This window comes from Ammodytes marinus (genome assembly GCF_949987685.1).
Source record: "Ammodytes marinus genome assembly, chromosome: 10".
NCBI classification, from domain to species: domain Eukaryota; kingdom Metazoa; phylum Chordata; class Actinopteri; order Uranoscopiformes; family Ammodytidae; genus Ammodytes; species Ammodytes marinus.
Window position 1 is genome coordinate 21,427,846 of NC_137214.1, and position 19,395 is coordinate 21,447,240.

Genomic DNA, 19,395 nt, shown 5'->3' on the forward strand with positions numbered 1-19,395 from the left:
TGGCACAGATTGAAGGTTACGAGTGTTGATTTGCTTTCACAGTTAAGAATGAGTAACATCAACCAACACAAAAAGGTGTCTCTGTGGTTATTAGCAAAGAAGGTACCCAATGAATGTTACCCAATGTTGCCACAAATAAATATGAATAGGGAGGAGCTGTGTGTGTTCTGTCGTGCTTCGCTGCAGTGATGGAGAGTCATGCCACTCCAAACCAACACTGAGCAGAAGCATCTGGCATCTGATTTTAGATCTGGCATAAAAAGAGAACACTTTATGTGGAATGGGAGTCCTCTACATTAAAAAATGAATAGAGCGAAGTGCAGATCAACCCTATAATGAATGCATGCGTGTGTTATATTCAGTTAAAGTAATTGTATTCAGTCGGAAAAGGCCATGATTAATGTGCATAGAGGGTATTTGTCTTACTTTATAATATAACAGTCGGATGCACATGGCATCCAATCTGCAACGTAGAAGAGTGTTTTTCTGTAACAACAGATTTGGATTTTTTACGCACACTTTTCTCCTCTTTCTCCACGTCAAACTGACATCCATAGACATGATTAATTCTGGGAACCCCGGTGTTGGTGCACATAAACATCTTGATCTGTGGCACTAAATGTGACGCACGATCACACATCACATCCATGCTGCTGCTGCTTCTGACATCACAAACTGGGAGAGATGTGTAATCCCGACGAGGCTTTTCAAACATTATTCTCCGCCTTCCGGCCCATAGATCTTCCTGCTTTTGCATAAACGGCCAATTACCTTGTCAGTAAGCTGATCTGAGGCTCAGTGCATCCTCTCGTCTCTATTCATTTTATTGTAACGCGCAAATATAAACAGGCCTAATAGCCAGCCGCGCTCGCACCGCTCTCGTCCCCTTGCCGTTATTGATATGGCCCTGAATTCACACAATTGATTTTTATGCTTCCCTCTAGCCACCTTGTGCAGTTGAGAGATATCTTTATTCGCACGGAAAGTGAAATAAGTGCGTAATAAAACGGTGATATATTAAATTCGCTTTTCCCCGCGTCGCGCTTTTATTATGAGCGATTTTTCATTTTTATTGAATTGAGACCCTGGCCAACCGCGTCGTCGCTCCGGGCGAAGAAAGGTTAAATAATTTGTGCAAATCAGCAACGCGCGCGCTTCACATTGGGCTTCATGATCTCACTCCAGCTGCCATGTATTTGTTTAATTATCATTATATCTATCTATCTATCTATCTATCTATCTATCTATCTATCTATCTATCTATCTATCTATCTATCTATCTATCTATCTATCTATCTATCTATCTATCTATCTATCTATCTATCTATCTATCTATCTATCTATCTATCTATCTATCTATCTATCTATCTATCTATCTATCTATCTATCTATCTATCTATCTATCTATCTATCTATCTATCTATTTATCCATCTGATACATCTGGTCTGTTTGTCCCCCTACAGGCTCAATATGGCATACTTTGTGGTAGCCTTCTGTTGGAATGGGCCTACCACTGCTTTTAGTAAATTAGGCCCATGGGCTACTCTACTGTGTTTCAGCACTGAGCAGCTCTCGCTCTCTCTCTCTCTTTAGATGGATACTATCCGGTATTTGTTGTGTCTTGTAGGACAAAGTGTGCTGATGTCGCCTGCCAGCTAAAGTAAAAGGAGGGTATCATTTCCATTGGCGCATCTCGCCGTTTCGTCTTATATTCGCTCAGCGCTCATTGAACCAAACGTTGGCTAATGGTCCCTAAACTGGGGCTGGGTGGTCCATGGATAAATATTTGGCTGGTTTAATTACACAGACAGTGAGTAGCAGCCTACAGAAACAAACACAGAAAGAAATAAGGCCTCCGTGTTTCATTGCTACCTTGAAAACAAAGTCAGGTTCTGTACAAAATAATGTCCAACAGCAAGGAGGAGCCTTCGGGTGCAAAGGGTATGACCCTATGCATCACTTAGGGATAAGATTTTTTTGAAATGCTGATCATTATACATTTTAAAGAGACAGGGTAATATGAAGAGTCTCTGAGGAAAGATGGAAAGAAATGCTAAAATTAAAAGAACCTTATGAAAATCAAAGGAAAACCATAGTGTAAAATCTATCTATTCTGACACGAGAGATTGCCCTTGCATGAAACAATTAACTTCAGCATTTTCAACGAGTGTTGACGCCAAAACTGTTTTGGAAACCGCTTCCATCGACTTGTCAGCGCCACTAAAAGGCACAGAACCTTCTCTTTAACTCCAGGAAAGCTGCAGACGACACAGAGAGAGAGAGAGAGAGAGAGAGAGAGAGAGAGAGAGAGAGAGAGAGAGAGAGAGAGAGAGAGAGAGAGAGAGCTGCGGCTTCTTTAAGACATCCGAAGCAAAACAACTGCCCTATGCCGAGGAGGAGGGGAGAAGGGATGGGAGGAGGAGGGAGGTTCGGCTGGATGACCGAATGGCTGCTTTTACGCAGAGGGTTGTCTCACCTGCTGAAACGCACTTCACCGTTCGGCACAGCAGAGCCATCTTTTGCTCTCCCTTCCAATTAATATCCTCTGCCTGCGAGGTCAGTGGGCTTTCGCCTTTTCGGGTTTGTTTTGTTTTGTCTCTTGCTTTCTTTTGATGCGACGAGCTTGGGTACGTACCCCTGCCATGCCCTCTGTGTATGGATTGCCTTTGCAGGCGAACAAAGCGCATTAAGAGAACTGTCTCCCCCTAAAAGAAAATCACGGATTTTCCTCTGTACGTACTCGGGATAAAACAATTTTGGCATCTTCGGTTGTTTTTTTCTTGTTTTTATAGAGGCTGTCTCGTGTGTAGTTCACTGGGAAAGAACGCGCTGTAAAACATGGATACGCTTTTGCTTAGTCCGATGGATAGAATTTTTATTTAGGGGAACACATGATCCCACTGCTGGACAAAAACAATGGCAAGATTAGGCTATTGGATGGCGCTGGACACGTTGGTGGTTTCCTGGGAGTAGCGCAGGCCTGCGTCGATGCTTGAGAACAAACATCAGAACAATACTGCAGCACAAACATTTCATTTTTGAGATAGATTGCAAAAATACATCCGAGCACTGATAGAGCATAGACTGACAAACACATACAAGAACATATTTAAAAAAAAAACTATGGAGCACACCGGAATCGAGGAGGTGAACCAGACGCACCAGCAGCAACATGAGCCCATCAGCTTCGGGATCGACCAGATCCTCAACAGCTCGGACCAGTCCAGCGGCTGCATGCTTCCCAACCGGACCGGGGAACCGGATTACGCACTGGCCTCCAACGTCTACAGCAACGGCTACAACAGTGTCTACAACCCAGCCTGCTCCATGGCTGCAGGTCTGGCCAGCTCTTACAATGTCAACATGAACATGAACGTCAGTATGAACATGAACGTCAACGTAAACTCGGGTGGCGCCGGCGGGGTGATCCGGGTGCCGGCGCACAGACCAATGCCGCCTCCGCCCGTCGCTGCTGCGCCGCATCCGCCCCCCTCAGGGCACCCACCGGGCCTCGGACCCGGCATCGCCTCGGTGCCCGGCATGGGGATGGGGATGGGGATGGGGAATGCGTCAAACTTCACCTTCCCGTGGATGGAGAGCAGTAGGAGGTTTGCCAAGGACAGATTAACAGGTAAAACTATTTTTATTCGTGACCCTGCAGCACCTGAAGTCTGATTTGTGCCTTTGTATTGAAAACAGCTATAGGCCAGAGGATTTCTGTCGGCTATACAATCTATCTTTCACGCAACTTCACCTGCATTCCATGCCATAATACATAAATGAGCCCCAAGACCCCACCACAGAAAGGTAGCGTCAATATTTTCCTTGGTTTGAGTGGTGTATTTTGTGTTAAAAAACATGCACCGTACCAAGAAGTGCACGTGCAGGCTGAAGTGGGCCTTGGTACCTCAGCAAAGTGAGGCTGGTTTCATCTTTACGCTGTAATCTATAACGAATCGTAGTAGCCTATATGCACACACAAAGTCCGTGTTATATTGGTGGAAGAGCCTTCTGACAAACGAGTGGCGAAATTGACATGGGCATGCTGATGAATCAGTATTGGACCATCACTCTCCATTTACAGCGCATGACGGATAACTACGTTGCCCGTCTTTTCATGAGGATGAATGATTTTTTTCTTTGCGTCTCGAGACAATTGAGAAAACAGGAGGATGAGTCATTCTAGTTATACCATTTGGGAGGTTAAAATGTATTATGAAATGTATAGCCTATAATGACTATTATTATTATTATTATTATTATTATTATTATTATTATTATTATTATTATTATTATTATTATTATTATTATTATTATTATTATTATTATTATTATTAATAGTAGCCTATAATTATTATTATGGATTCACCGTGTGTGCCACAAAGCGTACTATAGCATTTTAATTCCAATTCCAAAATACATATTCCACGAATGGAAAGGCCACAATTAAATTACAAAATACATAAATACATTTGTATAATTCATATAGGTCTATAGTAAACTCATTCTGTTCACTTTCGCTGGACAAATGGAGCCCACACTGCCGACCCAGCTTCTTTACAAGGGTCTGATATAAATTCACGTTCTCCCTTTCTTTTTTTGCAAGGTTATACATTTGAATTTCATTTTGCCCCGCTGCAATCGGTAAAATAAATACCACGACGCAGCAGTAATGCAATAATAAGACTACACACTGTTTGTTGACTAAGACAATTAAGACAAAAGCATTGCAATACTTAATTGATTTCTTTCAAATGAACTTTACGCTATTAGTATGCCTATGAGGCATTATTATGGCATGATTCTGATAATATTATGCCATAATAATATGTTCAGCCAGTTCCCATGATGAGGTTCTTTTTTCTTGTTGCTTCAAAAACCGTCATGCAACCAACATAACCTAATAGTCACTCATTATTTTGAAAAGAAAATTAATTTACAGATGTTTTCATGCATAATTAATTATCATTGTATTTTTCCAGAGACAGTGCACATTGATCAACAAAGCTTGTCATGTGTAAGTTAAAAGGCTCCTTTTTGTCCAATGGCCAGATGTTAAATTAATTAGTATCAGTGGCCTTAATTCACACAGAGAGGTATGGCATTGGTGTGTCTTTATTCATTTAGTTTTCATATGGGGGGATGGCTCCACTGTTCATTTTATTCTCATGACCTCATCATCTCTTGAAGATGAATATGATAACCATCCAGGATTTGCACGCCCCCCCCCCCCCCCCCCACCCCCCACCTCTCCACACATTAAATATTCACCATTCCGTTCTTTTTACCTGATTAATTATTTAATACTGGGGGACGATATGTCAACTGCAAAAAGATACAGTGTAAATAGGCTTATCAATTCTACTCATAGTCACCGAGGGCCTCTCGTTTAATTTCTCTGCAGCTTTGTGTCGCTGTAATTATTTCGCAGCTTATATCTTTCCACTGTATTGATCAGCAGCAGCTACAGTAGCGGCAGCTACACACACACACACACACACACACACACACACACACACACACACACACACACACACACACACACACACACACACACACACACACACACACACACACACACACACACACACACACACACAACACATCCTGGGCAATGGACCATTCCACTTATTTCTCTCCGTCTCTCGCTTTTTTCTTCGCTGTTCAAGTTGGAAACAGAAGGAGAAAAACGTCCTCGTACAGATTTAAGCAGCTAAACATTTCCAATGGCTGTTTGTCTGTTTTCCTTTTTGTAGGGATGTGAACGAAACTTGTAAAACTGCACCATAATATAATTCTCTCATTTTGCTTACATCATGTTATGAATCATGAGAAGCGGATTGACGAAGCTTTAGGATTTAAGAAATGATCTCTAAAACACAAGACGTGTTCATGTTGATCCCCACTCCCCCATGTGCTTACTCAACCTATGGGCAGAAATACATGTATTAGTTTTTTGAATTATACATTTTCTATTTAATAATATTACAGTTTTACTAGGTAATTGGTAGTAGGCAAGTACTGACATGCGTAGTAGCAGGCAGTATTTTAGCAACAGCAGCGATATTTCCCTTTTAGAATAGAATAGAATATATCTTTATTGTCATTGTCACAGGTACAACGAAATTAAGTGCAGTCCTTGTAATAAATAAATAAATTAAATAAATTAAAACTAAATTAAAACCATAAAATAGTCACTATCAACTATAGGCATTAAAAAAAGGAACACATAAGACACATAGGACATAAGACACACCCAAACAACATCCACATTCATAAATGTGCTTTACACAACAGTGTCACACTATGCCTTAGTTTTTAGCAGCATTAAGTGATGTTATGGCTGTCGGGTAAAAACTGTTAAGAAGTCTGTTTGTTCTGGTTTTCATGGACCGGTATCTCCTGCCTGATGGCAGTAGTTGAAACAGTTTGTGACCGGGGTGTGATGAGTCCTGCAGGATGGAGTGTGACTTTTTGAGGCAGCGGGAGCTGTGCAGTTCTTCCAGGGAGGGAAGAGGGCAGCCGGTGATTTTTTGTGCTGCCTTTACAACCCCCTGGAGCCTTTTCCTCTGTGCCACTGTGCAGCTTTTGTACCAGACACACAGACAGTAAGTGAGGATGCTCTCTATTGAGCAGCGGTAGAAGGACACCAGAAGCTTTTCCATTCTGCACTAAAAAACTTGACTGGATTTTAGACAATTTTCATTTATATTTATTTTACTTAAGCCAATTTTTAACATGCACGACACTCGACATGGATTTATAGGCATAATGTATAAAAAACAAGAAAAGAAAAAGAAAAAAAACAAGAAACAGAAAACAGAAAAGCAAAGTAATGTAACATGCATATAACACAGTCATTATAGTAAAATGCTACAATCAATACAATAATAAAATGAAGGTTTTACAGCACACGTTATAGGCCTATTTAAAATCTTGAAATCATAATGTGGGCAGTTAAAATTCTTCCAAATGAACAAATATTCAAATATAGTACTGTACATCGGCCAAACGTGATAAAAGCATAGGCTACTTACACAAGTTGCTGTAAACTAGCATTTAAATTATTATTATAATTATGATGATTGTGATTATTATGATTATGATTATGATTATGCTTATTATTATTATTATTATTATTATTATTATTATTATTATTATTATTATTATTATTATTATTATTATTATTATTCAAATGTACAATACTACTACTAATAATAATTATTATTATGATTATAATTATACAAGTAGACAGTTGGCATCTTGACAATAAACAGAACCAATAACACACAGAACAAACAAACAAACAGGATTCTATATTCCTGTTTGAACCCGCTCCTGTCTTGTTTCCACCGCTGACCTGATTGTCGCTGTGACAGAAGACAGCGTCCCGTATAGTGTAATAAATAGCAATATATGTTCGTGCTATATTTCAATATCCCCTTTAGAATCCTTCACGGATATATTTATTAGATTGCTACAAAGGTAATATCCGCAGTGGGGAAGGGAGGCGCTGTCACCGAGAAGACTTATTAAGTATACGTGTTTTTATTATGGGAAACATATTCTCCATGGTAGCATTTTATTTTTTCATATGCTTATGCTAAATTGTATTACCCAGAAGATTTAGTGCGCTCTCTCGCTCTTTTTAATTTATGAGGGGGGAAGAAAACATCTGATAATTTTATTATTTGAGTTTTTTTATTCAATATTTTCCTTCCTTGTATTTTTCTACAGGAATAAGAGTTTCTCTCTTTAAAAAAAATATTATAATTTCCCAGCTTCTCTGTAAAAACAAAGAAAACAACTGAAAAAATTGTCTGATTATTATATTATTGTTCTCAAAGTGAAATCCTAACGTAGGGACACAAAACAGTATGCCTTTTTATTTAATTTTTTACCACAGTCACAGTTTTTTTTCCCCGAGGGATTAGGAATCTCCACTTTAATATTGTTTCATAGGAGATGTAGCCTAAATTGGTTCTATGAGCTAGCCCACAACAAGACATATTTGATTGTTATATAATGTTCTACGTCTGTGATTAGAATCAGAATAATGAGAATTAAGAGAAGTCAAAATACATTGGTTTTCTAAATAAAAGTTGTTTTCATATTGTCTGATATTATGTATGCCTTCACTAGGCTGTAATTCACTACATAACACACCAAGACAAAATTGGCTTTCTTTAAGGACACAATGAACACATATGATTTCAAGATTAACAACAATCCCGTAATATTATGGGTTATCATAAAATGTCATTAGGGCTGGTGAAGTTGAGCAGGGACAGCCTCATATTGTGATGTTGGTTTAAAATCCAAAATATTCTGTGCTTTTTACATCACACAAGCTCAAACACCCAGTACAGTATAGCTTACAGTCCTGATAATAATAGCAATGGATAAAACATGAAGGCATATCTGATTTCTGAAGAGTCCTAGCCTCACACCTTCAGTCAAAACATTCCATTTGACTTATGCAGTATCCACTGTATCGTGTATTTATCAGCATTTTGCACACCGTGGAGGGCTCCTGCATGCATTCTGTCTTCCTCTTGGGTTGCCTCTGAACGTGCTTGTATGTGCCTGGTCCATTAGTTAGCCCACAGATGGCCTAAAATAGCCATCTAATGCAGTATTAGTTAGCCAGACCTGCTTCTGGGAGCAACAGCAGGCCTGTTCGCTCTCAGCATGTGACCCGTAAGGCCAGGTTTTGGGCAACAAGGCGCCAACCAAAAAAGAGAGACATTTCAATGCTCAAATGCATATCTATTAGAAACAACATAGAACAGTCACCATATAAATAAGACTGTAAATCATTTTAGATATATAAACATAACATTTGAGGCCACTATATTGGACACAGAGGCACCACAGTCTACTATGAGCACCTCCTAGAAATATCAGAAACATCATGTGAATTTCATCACATTCTTGATTAAATACCAGAGATGCCCCTCAAGGAACATGAGAGGGATACAATAACCATTTATACTACTTTTGTGCAGCAGTGCAAAACATTATGTGTAACCTGATAGTAATATTACAGGAATATTACCATAGGAGATTAAAAATAATAACGAGAGGGAGAAAAAGAAGACACAGTCAACATAAATCCAGCACAAAACATGATAAAAAATGAGCGAGTTTTCATTTCAGGCTTTTACATTTTCATTGCTAATCATTGCTCTCAGGTAATGTTAACTGTATGTGACCTATGCTGTAACAGCACATTGCAGCTATTCATCTTTATTTTTTACAAATCATTTGCCCATGTACTCCTCAATTTGCCACTCGTGTTGAGCACCATCAGGGGACGTTGGCGGCTCCCTGGAAACGACTGCAGAGTGCATACTAGCTTCATGTTCCATTCCCCATCCAAATTGTCATCATTGTCTGTGCGGCAAATGAATTTTGAGGTTGCTGAAACTATGCGAGCAGCAGCAGAAGCTGTAGCACGTGGCCCCCCATGGGACACCTATGCAGATGTGTTCATATTCATTTTGGCTTCTGGTGAGCTTTCCTGACAAAACAAAAACAAATAAACACCCTGTAAGACATGGAGGCGAAACAGCAGGCTGGGGTGGAATGACACTAAGATACAGAAAGAGACATAAACTGTTCCTTTGCTCCTGTGGTTGATTTCCATTCTGCCTCGAAATGAGAATGTGGCTGGGGAGTGGATCTATGGCCAAAACGGATCTCATTACAATTATCGATCTTCTGTTTACCCATGGCTGACAAAATAGACAGGATTCATAGATATTTTATGATGCAGAAGATAAATTGTTATTAATACCCATATACAGTGATATGTGAAAGTGTAGCAGCGAGAAGTGGGTGCATATATGGAAGACCAACACATTGTATGCTCGTCCAGTGGCAGTGTGCAATTCATATTATTGAAGAGACACAAAGACAAAGCAGTTCAGGTCACGAGAAACAGGCCTGTATACATACACCTGTGTATGTAATTTATTTACAAAGATAAAACATTTAGTCAACATTCAACATTTATTTTTTTCATAATAACTGTAAAACATAAGTTGTCTGTTCTGCAATAATGGTGGCTATATGTATGAAGTTGTGTATTTGTGCATGATCAATACTTTTACATTTGAGTTAGGAGTTTTAATGACAAATGCTTAATGCAAATACCCTGCACTAGTGCCATTTTTTTGTGTGGGTTAATAATATTATAGTGGTTATTAAATCATATGTTGACATTCACATTGTCAGTGGATGACCCTGATTGTTTGATTCTGATGTGCCTGATTCATCTTTGTAACCATGCTAGTTGCCACTTATGTTTTCTTAATAGCTAATTTTAGAGCGAAAACCTTTCCAAATGCTAACTTAAGAGAGCAGTAGTAATCCAGTTAAAGTAGACTCTGTTCATCATTCAGCCTCCCTTCATGTGATTAGCTGCTATGCGTCGGCGCCTGCACAGCGGCTGCTGCTGTGCTCCAGATGTGGGCCCTGAATGTGTCTCCCTTTCCTTTAGCGGAGCAGGCAGAGGAGAGTCGAGCCGGAGAGGCCACAGGGGGGCCGGGGCCTGCCGGGTCCCTCTGTCCTCTCCCCAAGGGAGACATCGGCAGGGTCCCTGTCTGGAGCACGGTGGAGACTTTAGCCAAATGCTATTACCCCGAGCTAGCACACCTGCGAGACGGCAATGGCCTTCTAGCAGACTATCCTTTCCCAAAGGGGGCTTGCCCAGGTGAGTCACCCCCTCCCCAGTAACACTATCTCCCCCATTTTTTATTTACAAGTCCCTCTTGTGTGCGTTTTAGATATTGAACATTACTGTTTGTGAAAGTGCCACAAATAATACTTAATGTTGCCAAAGCTTGATCTTGATTTACAGCGATGTTTACCATTGTTTAACTCAGTTGCAGTTGCGAGTAATGTCATTCCTTGAATTGCTTTTGGAATATATGCTGCATACTCCAGCTTTCTGAATGTCTCTCTGAGACTTTTCCTTGGACTTCCTTTCTGTATGAACCATTGTGCTGCAGGCGAGGGAATAACAGTTGTAATTACATTTATCTTCTTCAATTGGCAGCTTCTGGGCCTTCTCTTAGATTCCCCAAACACACTGGCTTTTCAGAGTTAAGACAAAATGGACAATAATTTTATCCTTCCGAGGACTGGTTAACAAAATTGTGTTTATAACATGAGCGTATACGAACAAAACCTCAAGGGAAATAAGTTTTTATTTCAGAAGCACAGATCATTCCAGTTTAGAAATTGAAATAACTCCGTACAGTAACGGATATTAATCTAGAACCACAGTCCAAACACCTCGATTACTTACAGTAATCTTATTGCTAATGCTCCCGTGGACTTTTTTTAAAGGGATATCACCATATTATTCATATTAAAGGGATGTCACCACGTACAAAGCTACAGTCCATCCAGTGAAATGCTTGAATAGCCAAACAAAGTCAAACAAATCCTTCTTTTTTTCTCACCCTTTTCTTTGAGCAGCTCTCTCACCATTCTCCGTGACCCGTCGTATCGGCCACCCTTACCAGAACCGCACACCGCCCAAGAGGAAAAAGCCTCGCACCTCCTTCAGCCGGGTGCAGATCTGCGAGCTGGAGAAACGTTTTCATCGGCAGAAATATTTGGCGTCGGCTGAGCGCGCCACCCTGGCCAAGGCCCTTAAGATGACAGACGCACAAGTCAAGACCTGGTTTCAGAACCGACGGACAAAATGGCGGTAAGATTTCATATTTCGCCAGGGTGCTCCTTTCAGTTAAAGTGTTATGTTGGTGCAGTTGTCCTTTACTGGAGTTGAAGTAGAGGATAGTAAAAACAAAGCATCACAATTATCTCTTCCACATGCCATATTTAGCTCATTTTGTCTCTCCATCATGACCTAGCTTCTTAAGCGAAAAAAAGAAGCCACTGTGGTTTTTCCAGAAAGCTGTTTGTCTAAATGAAGGCATGATGTTCACCCAGAGCAGCCATTCCTTCCAATTTTACCTGTGCCATAAATCGACAGCAGTGTGTTTAGCTCTTGGATCCAAAATGCTTACTATTGTTTTACCTTAAACACAAGTAAAATGGCCTGCAGCTGAAGCATCCAAGGCGTCGTACAACACCCATTTTGCTTAGCCTAGCTGCCAGTCGAGGCCAGTTCACTTGACCAAGCACAATTACTTGTGAGTAGTGAGCCTCCTGAAAGGCCTTTTAGAAACCTGCTGTCCAAAGCAATACTCAAACACTCACAGGCAGAAAAAAAGCACACACTCATTCACTTCATTCTAACTGTTGTTTATAGCCATTTGGAAGTAAATGAGTAGGAAATGTAATTATGAAGCCCTGCCCATATAGTTAAAGTGACACAACACATATTTCAAAAGCATATTACCAACAGCTCAATGACCTTTTAGGGCTTCAATTGGTAAATGATCTTAAAGCTTTTTAGAATGAGTTCTAAATTTAATATACATAAACACTTATGTTAACGTAGGCTATGTTTTTATTTTGTGATAAACATTTCTGAGTCACTGTATTTGTGATATCCTTTTCCCGAACAAGCAGATACTATTGAAATTAGGTTTGAAGAAATTAAACAATTTGTGAAAGACCAACAATTACAACCAGTAGCAGTACATACGCATTAAACAGTTTTCACTTCAAGATGCAGTAAAAATGACATTTCCACCAAACGTAGTCAAAGACTGATCGTCGTGTTACGAGTAACAAGGGAATTGTCTCGTCTGTTTTTCTGATTTCCTAGTTTTGCTGAGATTTATGCCATTTCCCTGTAGTGTGCACCTGATAGGATGAGCATGAGGGATGTCTTTGCGTGACGACTACGCTAGTAACAAGACGATGATCAAATAAGCAGCCAGGGAATCAGATTATGATAATGCTGTTAACAATAATGTGTGGCTAATGGATGGAGGTTGGTGTGCATGAAAGAGTGTTTCAGAGGTGTGCTTCCGCAAGTAATTTCTAGCTGCCATTCGTATTTGGCTGCTGATTGTAACAGCAAGTGATTGTTTATTACAGTGTGGGTTATTAGCAACACTACTGTGATCTCAATAGAGCCTCGTAAATTCTTTATCATGCCTTAAACTGTGTTGCTTATAGGGAAACTTTCAGCACTTATAGGCAAATATTAGCACAGACACACACACACACACACAGGAGACAGAATTGCATTTCTATAATCAATAGGAGAAAAATTTGGATCATGTTAATATAATTCTTAATAAATTCATAAATGTTTCACTCATATACTGTATTTCTGGTTTCACCTTCAGACTCTCGTTACCTTTTGTAATTCTATAATCCTGCATACTCAAAGTATGATGATCACTAAAAACTCACCCAGTGAGTCTGCTTCTCTCTGGATACTTTCCGACATGGATACTACAGCTTTGCCATTCAAAGAACGTATCATTTTGAAACGTGTTTATTTCAGGAAAACACACATCTGTGTTACTGATCTTTAATTGAACAGAAAAGAAAAAAGAACAGATGTAAAGTCTCACCGGCTTGAGGCAGAAAGTGTAATGTACCTCCTCCCCCTCCGTTAGTTACGCTCCCTCACCAACACCTGTCACTCATCTTGATCATCTGTCATCCAGCCTGAAGCTGAAATAACTGACACAGGTGCTGCATAAACGAACAAACAGATTCAATTTGCAGATTTACAATGATACATCCTATAAACTTTAAGTGGCTATAGAGAAGATGTAATTAAACTTTTGTTCAGCCAAATGACTCTGCTTCCTAAAGTAGCTACGATTAACTTTTACATTTTTCTGAAAAAATCTAATGTTTTTCTTGGACGATCATAACAACAATAACATTTAACAGCAAACGAGACCATCAGTACAAAGAACGCTATTTTTATAAAGTTTTTCCTAATGCCTTTCTCGGGGTACGCTCACACAGGAACAACAGCTGGCATCTTGAAAACACTACTGCTTCTGTCCAAAGGGGCCACTATAATTAACATGAAACTGAAAGTTCCTTGTAGCCACTTACTCATCTCATGCTCCGTCAGATTTTTATTAACTTTTGACATATTGTGGGTTTCTGACCCCTAATTGAAAACCAATGCTTAAATATTAATCCTGCCCGTTTAAATATATGTAATGCCTGTCTATAAGGAAAGTGTGAACAATACAGTGGTATGAGGCATTGCTCAATATGTTGTGCCTGCCTCATAAAACATAAAGATTGTGTAGGTGTTTCATCTTCCTCTGCTCCCCTTTTTTTTCTCCTCCATCCACCCAGGAGACAGACTGCAGAGGAGAGAGAGGCGGAGAGGCAGCAGGCCAACCGGCTGATGCTGCAGCTTCAGCAGGAAGCCTTCCAGAAGACGTTGAGCCAGCCACTGCAGCCAGACCCGCTCTGCCTGCACAACTCCTCACTCTACGCCCTGCAGAACCTGCAGCCCTGGGCAGACGACAATAAGGTGACCTCCGTCACCTCCGTGGCATCTGTAGTGTGAGCGTGTGAGTCAGTGTGTGTGTGTGTGTGTGTGTGTGTGTGTGTGTGAGTAGATGTGTAGAGGAGAGGGATTAGGGGGGTGGGGAGTGAAGTGTGTTTATTAAAGTCTCGTCAGAATGGACAAAAGGGAGGAATATGTTCACTGTGTTTCAGGAGTGTTTGCCGTTCAAAACGCAGCACTTTGGATTGTCATAGATACAGGTGAATGATGATTGTTTTTTTGGGTAAAAAAAAAATATGGACATTGTGCTTCTTCACATATTGATCGTTACCAGCAACATGGTGGGGGAGCGTGTGTAGAGAGAGACAGCTATCTGTTACTGCCAGGACCTACACTACACTGTAAGCGGCCTTCACAGCACAGGAGCCACCCTGACATTGCAATTCTACAGTCTACAACTGTTACCTTAAATATCTGTGTTAAGTCATATTCCTGCCTCACACCAAGTTTCCACTTTTCCTTCAGCTGTCGGTCTAAAAGAGAGGAGGGCACTTTATCCATAAGTGCCAGGAAACAAATGGACACCTCTGTACATGCCCAACTATCAAGACTGTTCCCCCCTTTTGCCTCTGGATCCGTCACGAGGCGGCAGAGACCCTCTGCCTATTATGGCAAAAAAGACCTCCTGTTTTTGGCTTTTGACTTTGTACAATGTAGTAAATGCATGTTTCAACCCTTTTCTGTGTGCACTCGGAAGTACCATTGAAGTCAGCTGCCGTGGACTGCAGTGTTCAAATGGTAATGGATGGTGGAAGTCCTGACGGCGAATTCTTCACTCTGTTCAATTTAAAGGTGTTTTATATTAAATGATATTGTGACTTTTTGAAAAGAAGACAAACCTCTCTGTTTTTTCTTCCCTCTGTGTCTCCTTGGGTTCTCTCACTCTCTGTTGTTGCTGTTTGTCACCGTTATGAAAACCATGCAATAATACTTTATGATTTTAGCGAGCTTGTATAGCCTGGTGGGATTCAACGCTGATAATACGTTACAGTTTGAAACCACCCAAAGGTAAGATACCATTTGACTGTATCAGAAAGAGATTGCAATAGGCTACCTTCTCTATAACCATAAAACTGATTACTGCAGCTCCCAGCTGTGAATGTGAAGGAGTAGTGTTGCAGAAAAAAAAGCAAAACCTTCCCTGGATAAATAAAGGTTTGAAAACGAATGCCAGCTCAAATGAAAATGAGTGCACAGGAGAAAGTTTTTTAAATGCTGGCTGACCTTTGTTTATGTTTTTGTTTTATTCCAGTGACTTTAGTGAAATACAAGATTTTGTTTTCCGTTGGAGCAAGAAAAGCTGATGTGTTTAAAGTTTGCCTTACCTGTAATGTCGCCCCCCCATCTTTCTATTTATCCAGCTGGATCTGCACACAGTCAGTCTGCATTGAATTCCATAAGAAGCCCCTGTGCTCCCTTCATTCTGGCAGAGGTGTGGAAAACAGCTTTCGCAAGAGTGAGATTATCAGTCCTGGTAAACAAGTAGCTGGATTTTGCTTTGGTCAGAGTCCCTGTGTTTATTGTATTGACGCTGCATTACGGTTACGCTCTGCTTCCAGTCAATCAGCTGACGCCTGCAGGAGGAATGGAAATCTCCACCCTCAAACAATCTCTGAAATACCTGCAAACTGACAAGCTTTTTCATCATGTCTATATATTTTTTTAGTCAGGTGTGATGTCATGTAGCCATAGTCTGAGCTGCAGGTAAAGCAAGCTTAAAAAAAACTCTAACTCTAAAAACAAGAGTATATCTATTGTGGGAGAAATGTAAACTCATATGTGCACACATAGGCTTGTGATCCTAAATGACGCCAGCATTATCTTCTTTGGATGTTCGCTCCCACACCATTTCTTTGGCTTTGGCTTCCATTGTTGTCTCTGTGATTCACACAGACACCAGACAGCCGTAAACATTTGTTATCATCACATCCACCTTATCATGCAAATGCATTATCACCCGAGTCATAACAAAAACGACCTATCTTGAAGTGCAGTAAACACATCATTCAGGTTCCTTGCTCGTAAATGATCCTTTACCACCATGAACGTAACAGGAAATGGGGCCTTGGCTGTGCTCCCGCGCCTCCTCTCCTCCACTGCGAATCATCGATTTCAATGGGCATAATGTCGGCCTCTTATTATTGTTGGCGGGCCCGTTCTTCTTGTAAATCACTAGCCTGTATGACATACTGTTTATACTGAGGTTTCGCTAACTCCAGCGGGGTAGAAATATTGTGCCTTTTGTCGGGACATCAACAGCGACCGGCTGCTCGAGCCTTCTGAGTGATCTGGATGGGAACAGCTGTCTGAAACTGCAGCCACCCCCAACCATCCTAGTCCTTCTCTGTAACATAGCGCCTATGTTCAGTCAGTTTTCAGGGCGTCGCGCCTGGTTGGGATCCTGTCAATAGCAGGCAGTTCTCCAGGTGACGCCTTCTCAGCCCCCATTTCCTCCGCTCCCCTGTGCTTTCATCTCTCTGTCTCGTATGCCTTGAAGACGTGACTTGGCCCATTCTAGCAAACATTCCTCCCTTTACTGGTTTCAAAACCGTGCATTGTATTTTACTACAGGTGCTTAAAGATTTTCTCCTCTCTTGTCATGGCTCCATAGATATTTTTCCCACCCTCCTCCCCTCTCATTCTCTCTCTCTCTCTCTCTCTCTCTCTCTCTCTCTCTCTCTCTCTCTCTTTCTTGCCGCCAAAGAGCCCTGTCCTTATCCAATAAAATGTCACCACACAAGATGAACAAGAGCAAGAGGCTCAGGCTTTATCAGACTTCCTATCAGGCACTCTGTTTTGAACAGGGGCAGCAAAAAACTATTCAGCACATACGCTGTGTTGTGCCCTGTGTCACGCACCGTCTGCTCCCATCAGTTGTTTCCATTCTTGAGAAAAGCAGTTAACAACCACTGTCAGGGTTTGGGAGTTTGAGTCCTTACATCCTGCAAAGCTGATGGACATTCTGGCAGACCTTAAATGTCATATTATACATGAAATGGTCAAACAACATTATACAGCTTATTCAGACAGTCCAATGCTTGCACTCAGCTATAAGGTAACAACAGCAAAGGTTTTCAATAGTGTATTATTTGATGCATTACATTCCATTGTTTACTGAGACTTCTATTGGAGTTATTGTTTATGCATGATAAGAAAGTCAAACCAGAAGAAAAGACCTCATATGTGCTTGGCACAAAAACAAGTCTTGATACAAGATGTTTTAATATCAGTCTTAACAACCATTTTCAGGCAATGACAGCTGCATGCAGCCATAAGCTTTTGTAGGAAAGCAGCGGCTGTCTCACACTGCCAAACTCTATTAGGTCACTGCTAATGTGTCGACATGTGAGGCTTTGTTGACAAAAGGGTTTTTATGGTTCATGACTTTAAAATACCGCCACGGCCCGTTAGTTCCTTGAGTTACTTGGAAAATAAGGACTGCATATTGCAGAGGAAATCTGTTGTACAGCAACGATACAAACTACTTTTTCCTCCACTTGGTGAGACATACTAAACACATTAAATCTCTGAACTTCTTTCAACCCTGATGGAAAGTCTGAATCAGAGGCAAAACCAGCTTGACATTCAATCGGGCAAAATGAAAAGGTATTACAAGTGAGTTTTCCCAGAGCCATTTATTGTTAAAGCTACTCATTGATCACCCGACACCAGTTATGACTCAAAAACCACAGTGCTCTGGTGAAAGATGTTGGCAACTGGTTTGGCTCGACTGTTTGGAAAAAATCAGTTGCTAAGAAACAAAGCTGGGGGACTGGAGTTAGTCTGAAACTACCTGTAAAATAAAAATGCTGAACCAGGTTGAAAAGAGTAACCATTTTAGCAATGTACCTCATCATAGTTTTGATATACAGTTATATTATGATTATTAAACAAACAGTTGGCGACTGTGGCAGGAAGATCCTGGAGCATCGAGTCACTTCCAGCTGAGTCAAGTGAAGAATGAAGAACTCTCTCAGCAGTCTGACAGCAACTCAGAGACTCTCCAGAGCTGAGTCAACCTGCTGACATGACACGCTTTCATGATCCTGTCTCTCTCTCTCTCTCTCTCTCTCTCTCTCTCTCTCTCTCTCTCTCTATCTCTCTCTCTCTCTCTCTCTCTCTATCAGTTACACATTTGCACACTCGTATTGTCTGTATGCACGTACTCACATTCATATGGGTGTACAAACAGTTGTGCATGTGTTTGCATAGAGGAGCACATGCAGGTAATGGAAGCAAGCATCTACATCCCACACAAAGAAATAGCAAAACACATGCATACATAAAAAATGTTTTAACACCTGCCAGTTTATATTATTGCTAAGTAAGTAAGCACGGTTACTGGTAAGGACAATAATTATCAGTCATTTTGCTCTGATGTTTGTAAGTCAAGGAATAAATTATACGTTACATTCGGCTACAATGGTTCAAAAGTATACTGTAATTAGAAACAGGTTAAAATAAGTACAAACAATTATAAAGAATATAGAAAATGCACACTTAGCTTTTGTAAAAGGCTGTGGTGGGGATAGGAAATAAATAACAAGTAAAGTGATAACAATTAAATATAAAAAACAACTTTGTATACCCCTTCAGGTATCTGTAGTGTGCAAAGCATGGGAATGTATCTGCGGACGTGTCCTGGCAGTCTGTGACACATTAAAGGCTCCTCAAGCTTTCAAGCATGAAGACGACTCATTCCTTTTGAGTTATACTGGTACTGCGGCCTAGTCACTCAATTCCTGCTCAATACGGGTCATACTGACACACACTATCATGTTTCAATTACAGAGGGTTACAAATACATGTCAAAATCAGCTGCTGTTTCATAATTAGATTTTACACATTATGTTTTAGATTCTGGTGCACCCTTGGATTTTTTTTTCTGCATGAATTGAAATTACTCAAGATGTGTGGG

General features: G+C 40.6%; 1 protein-coding gene across 1 annotated transcript; it reads left to right on the forward strand.

Annotated features, from left to right (window-relative positions):
• Positions 1-3,124: 3,124 nt before the first annotated feature.
• On the forward strand, positions 3,125-14,477 carry tlx2 (T cell leukemia homeobox 2; the record flags this gene model as incomplete). The annotated part of the gene is made up of 4 exons (XM_080036181.1): positions 3,125-3,632; positions 10,506-10,718; positions 11,489-11,723; positions 14,261-14,477. The coding sequence occupies 4 exons, from the start codon at positions 3,125-3,127 to the stop codon at positions 14,475-14,477; spliced, it is 1,173 nt and encodes a 390-aa protein (XP_079892307.1).
• Positions 14,478-19,395: the final 4,918 nt, after the last annotated feature.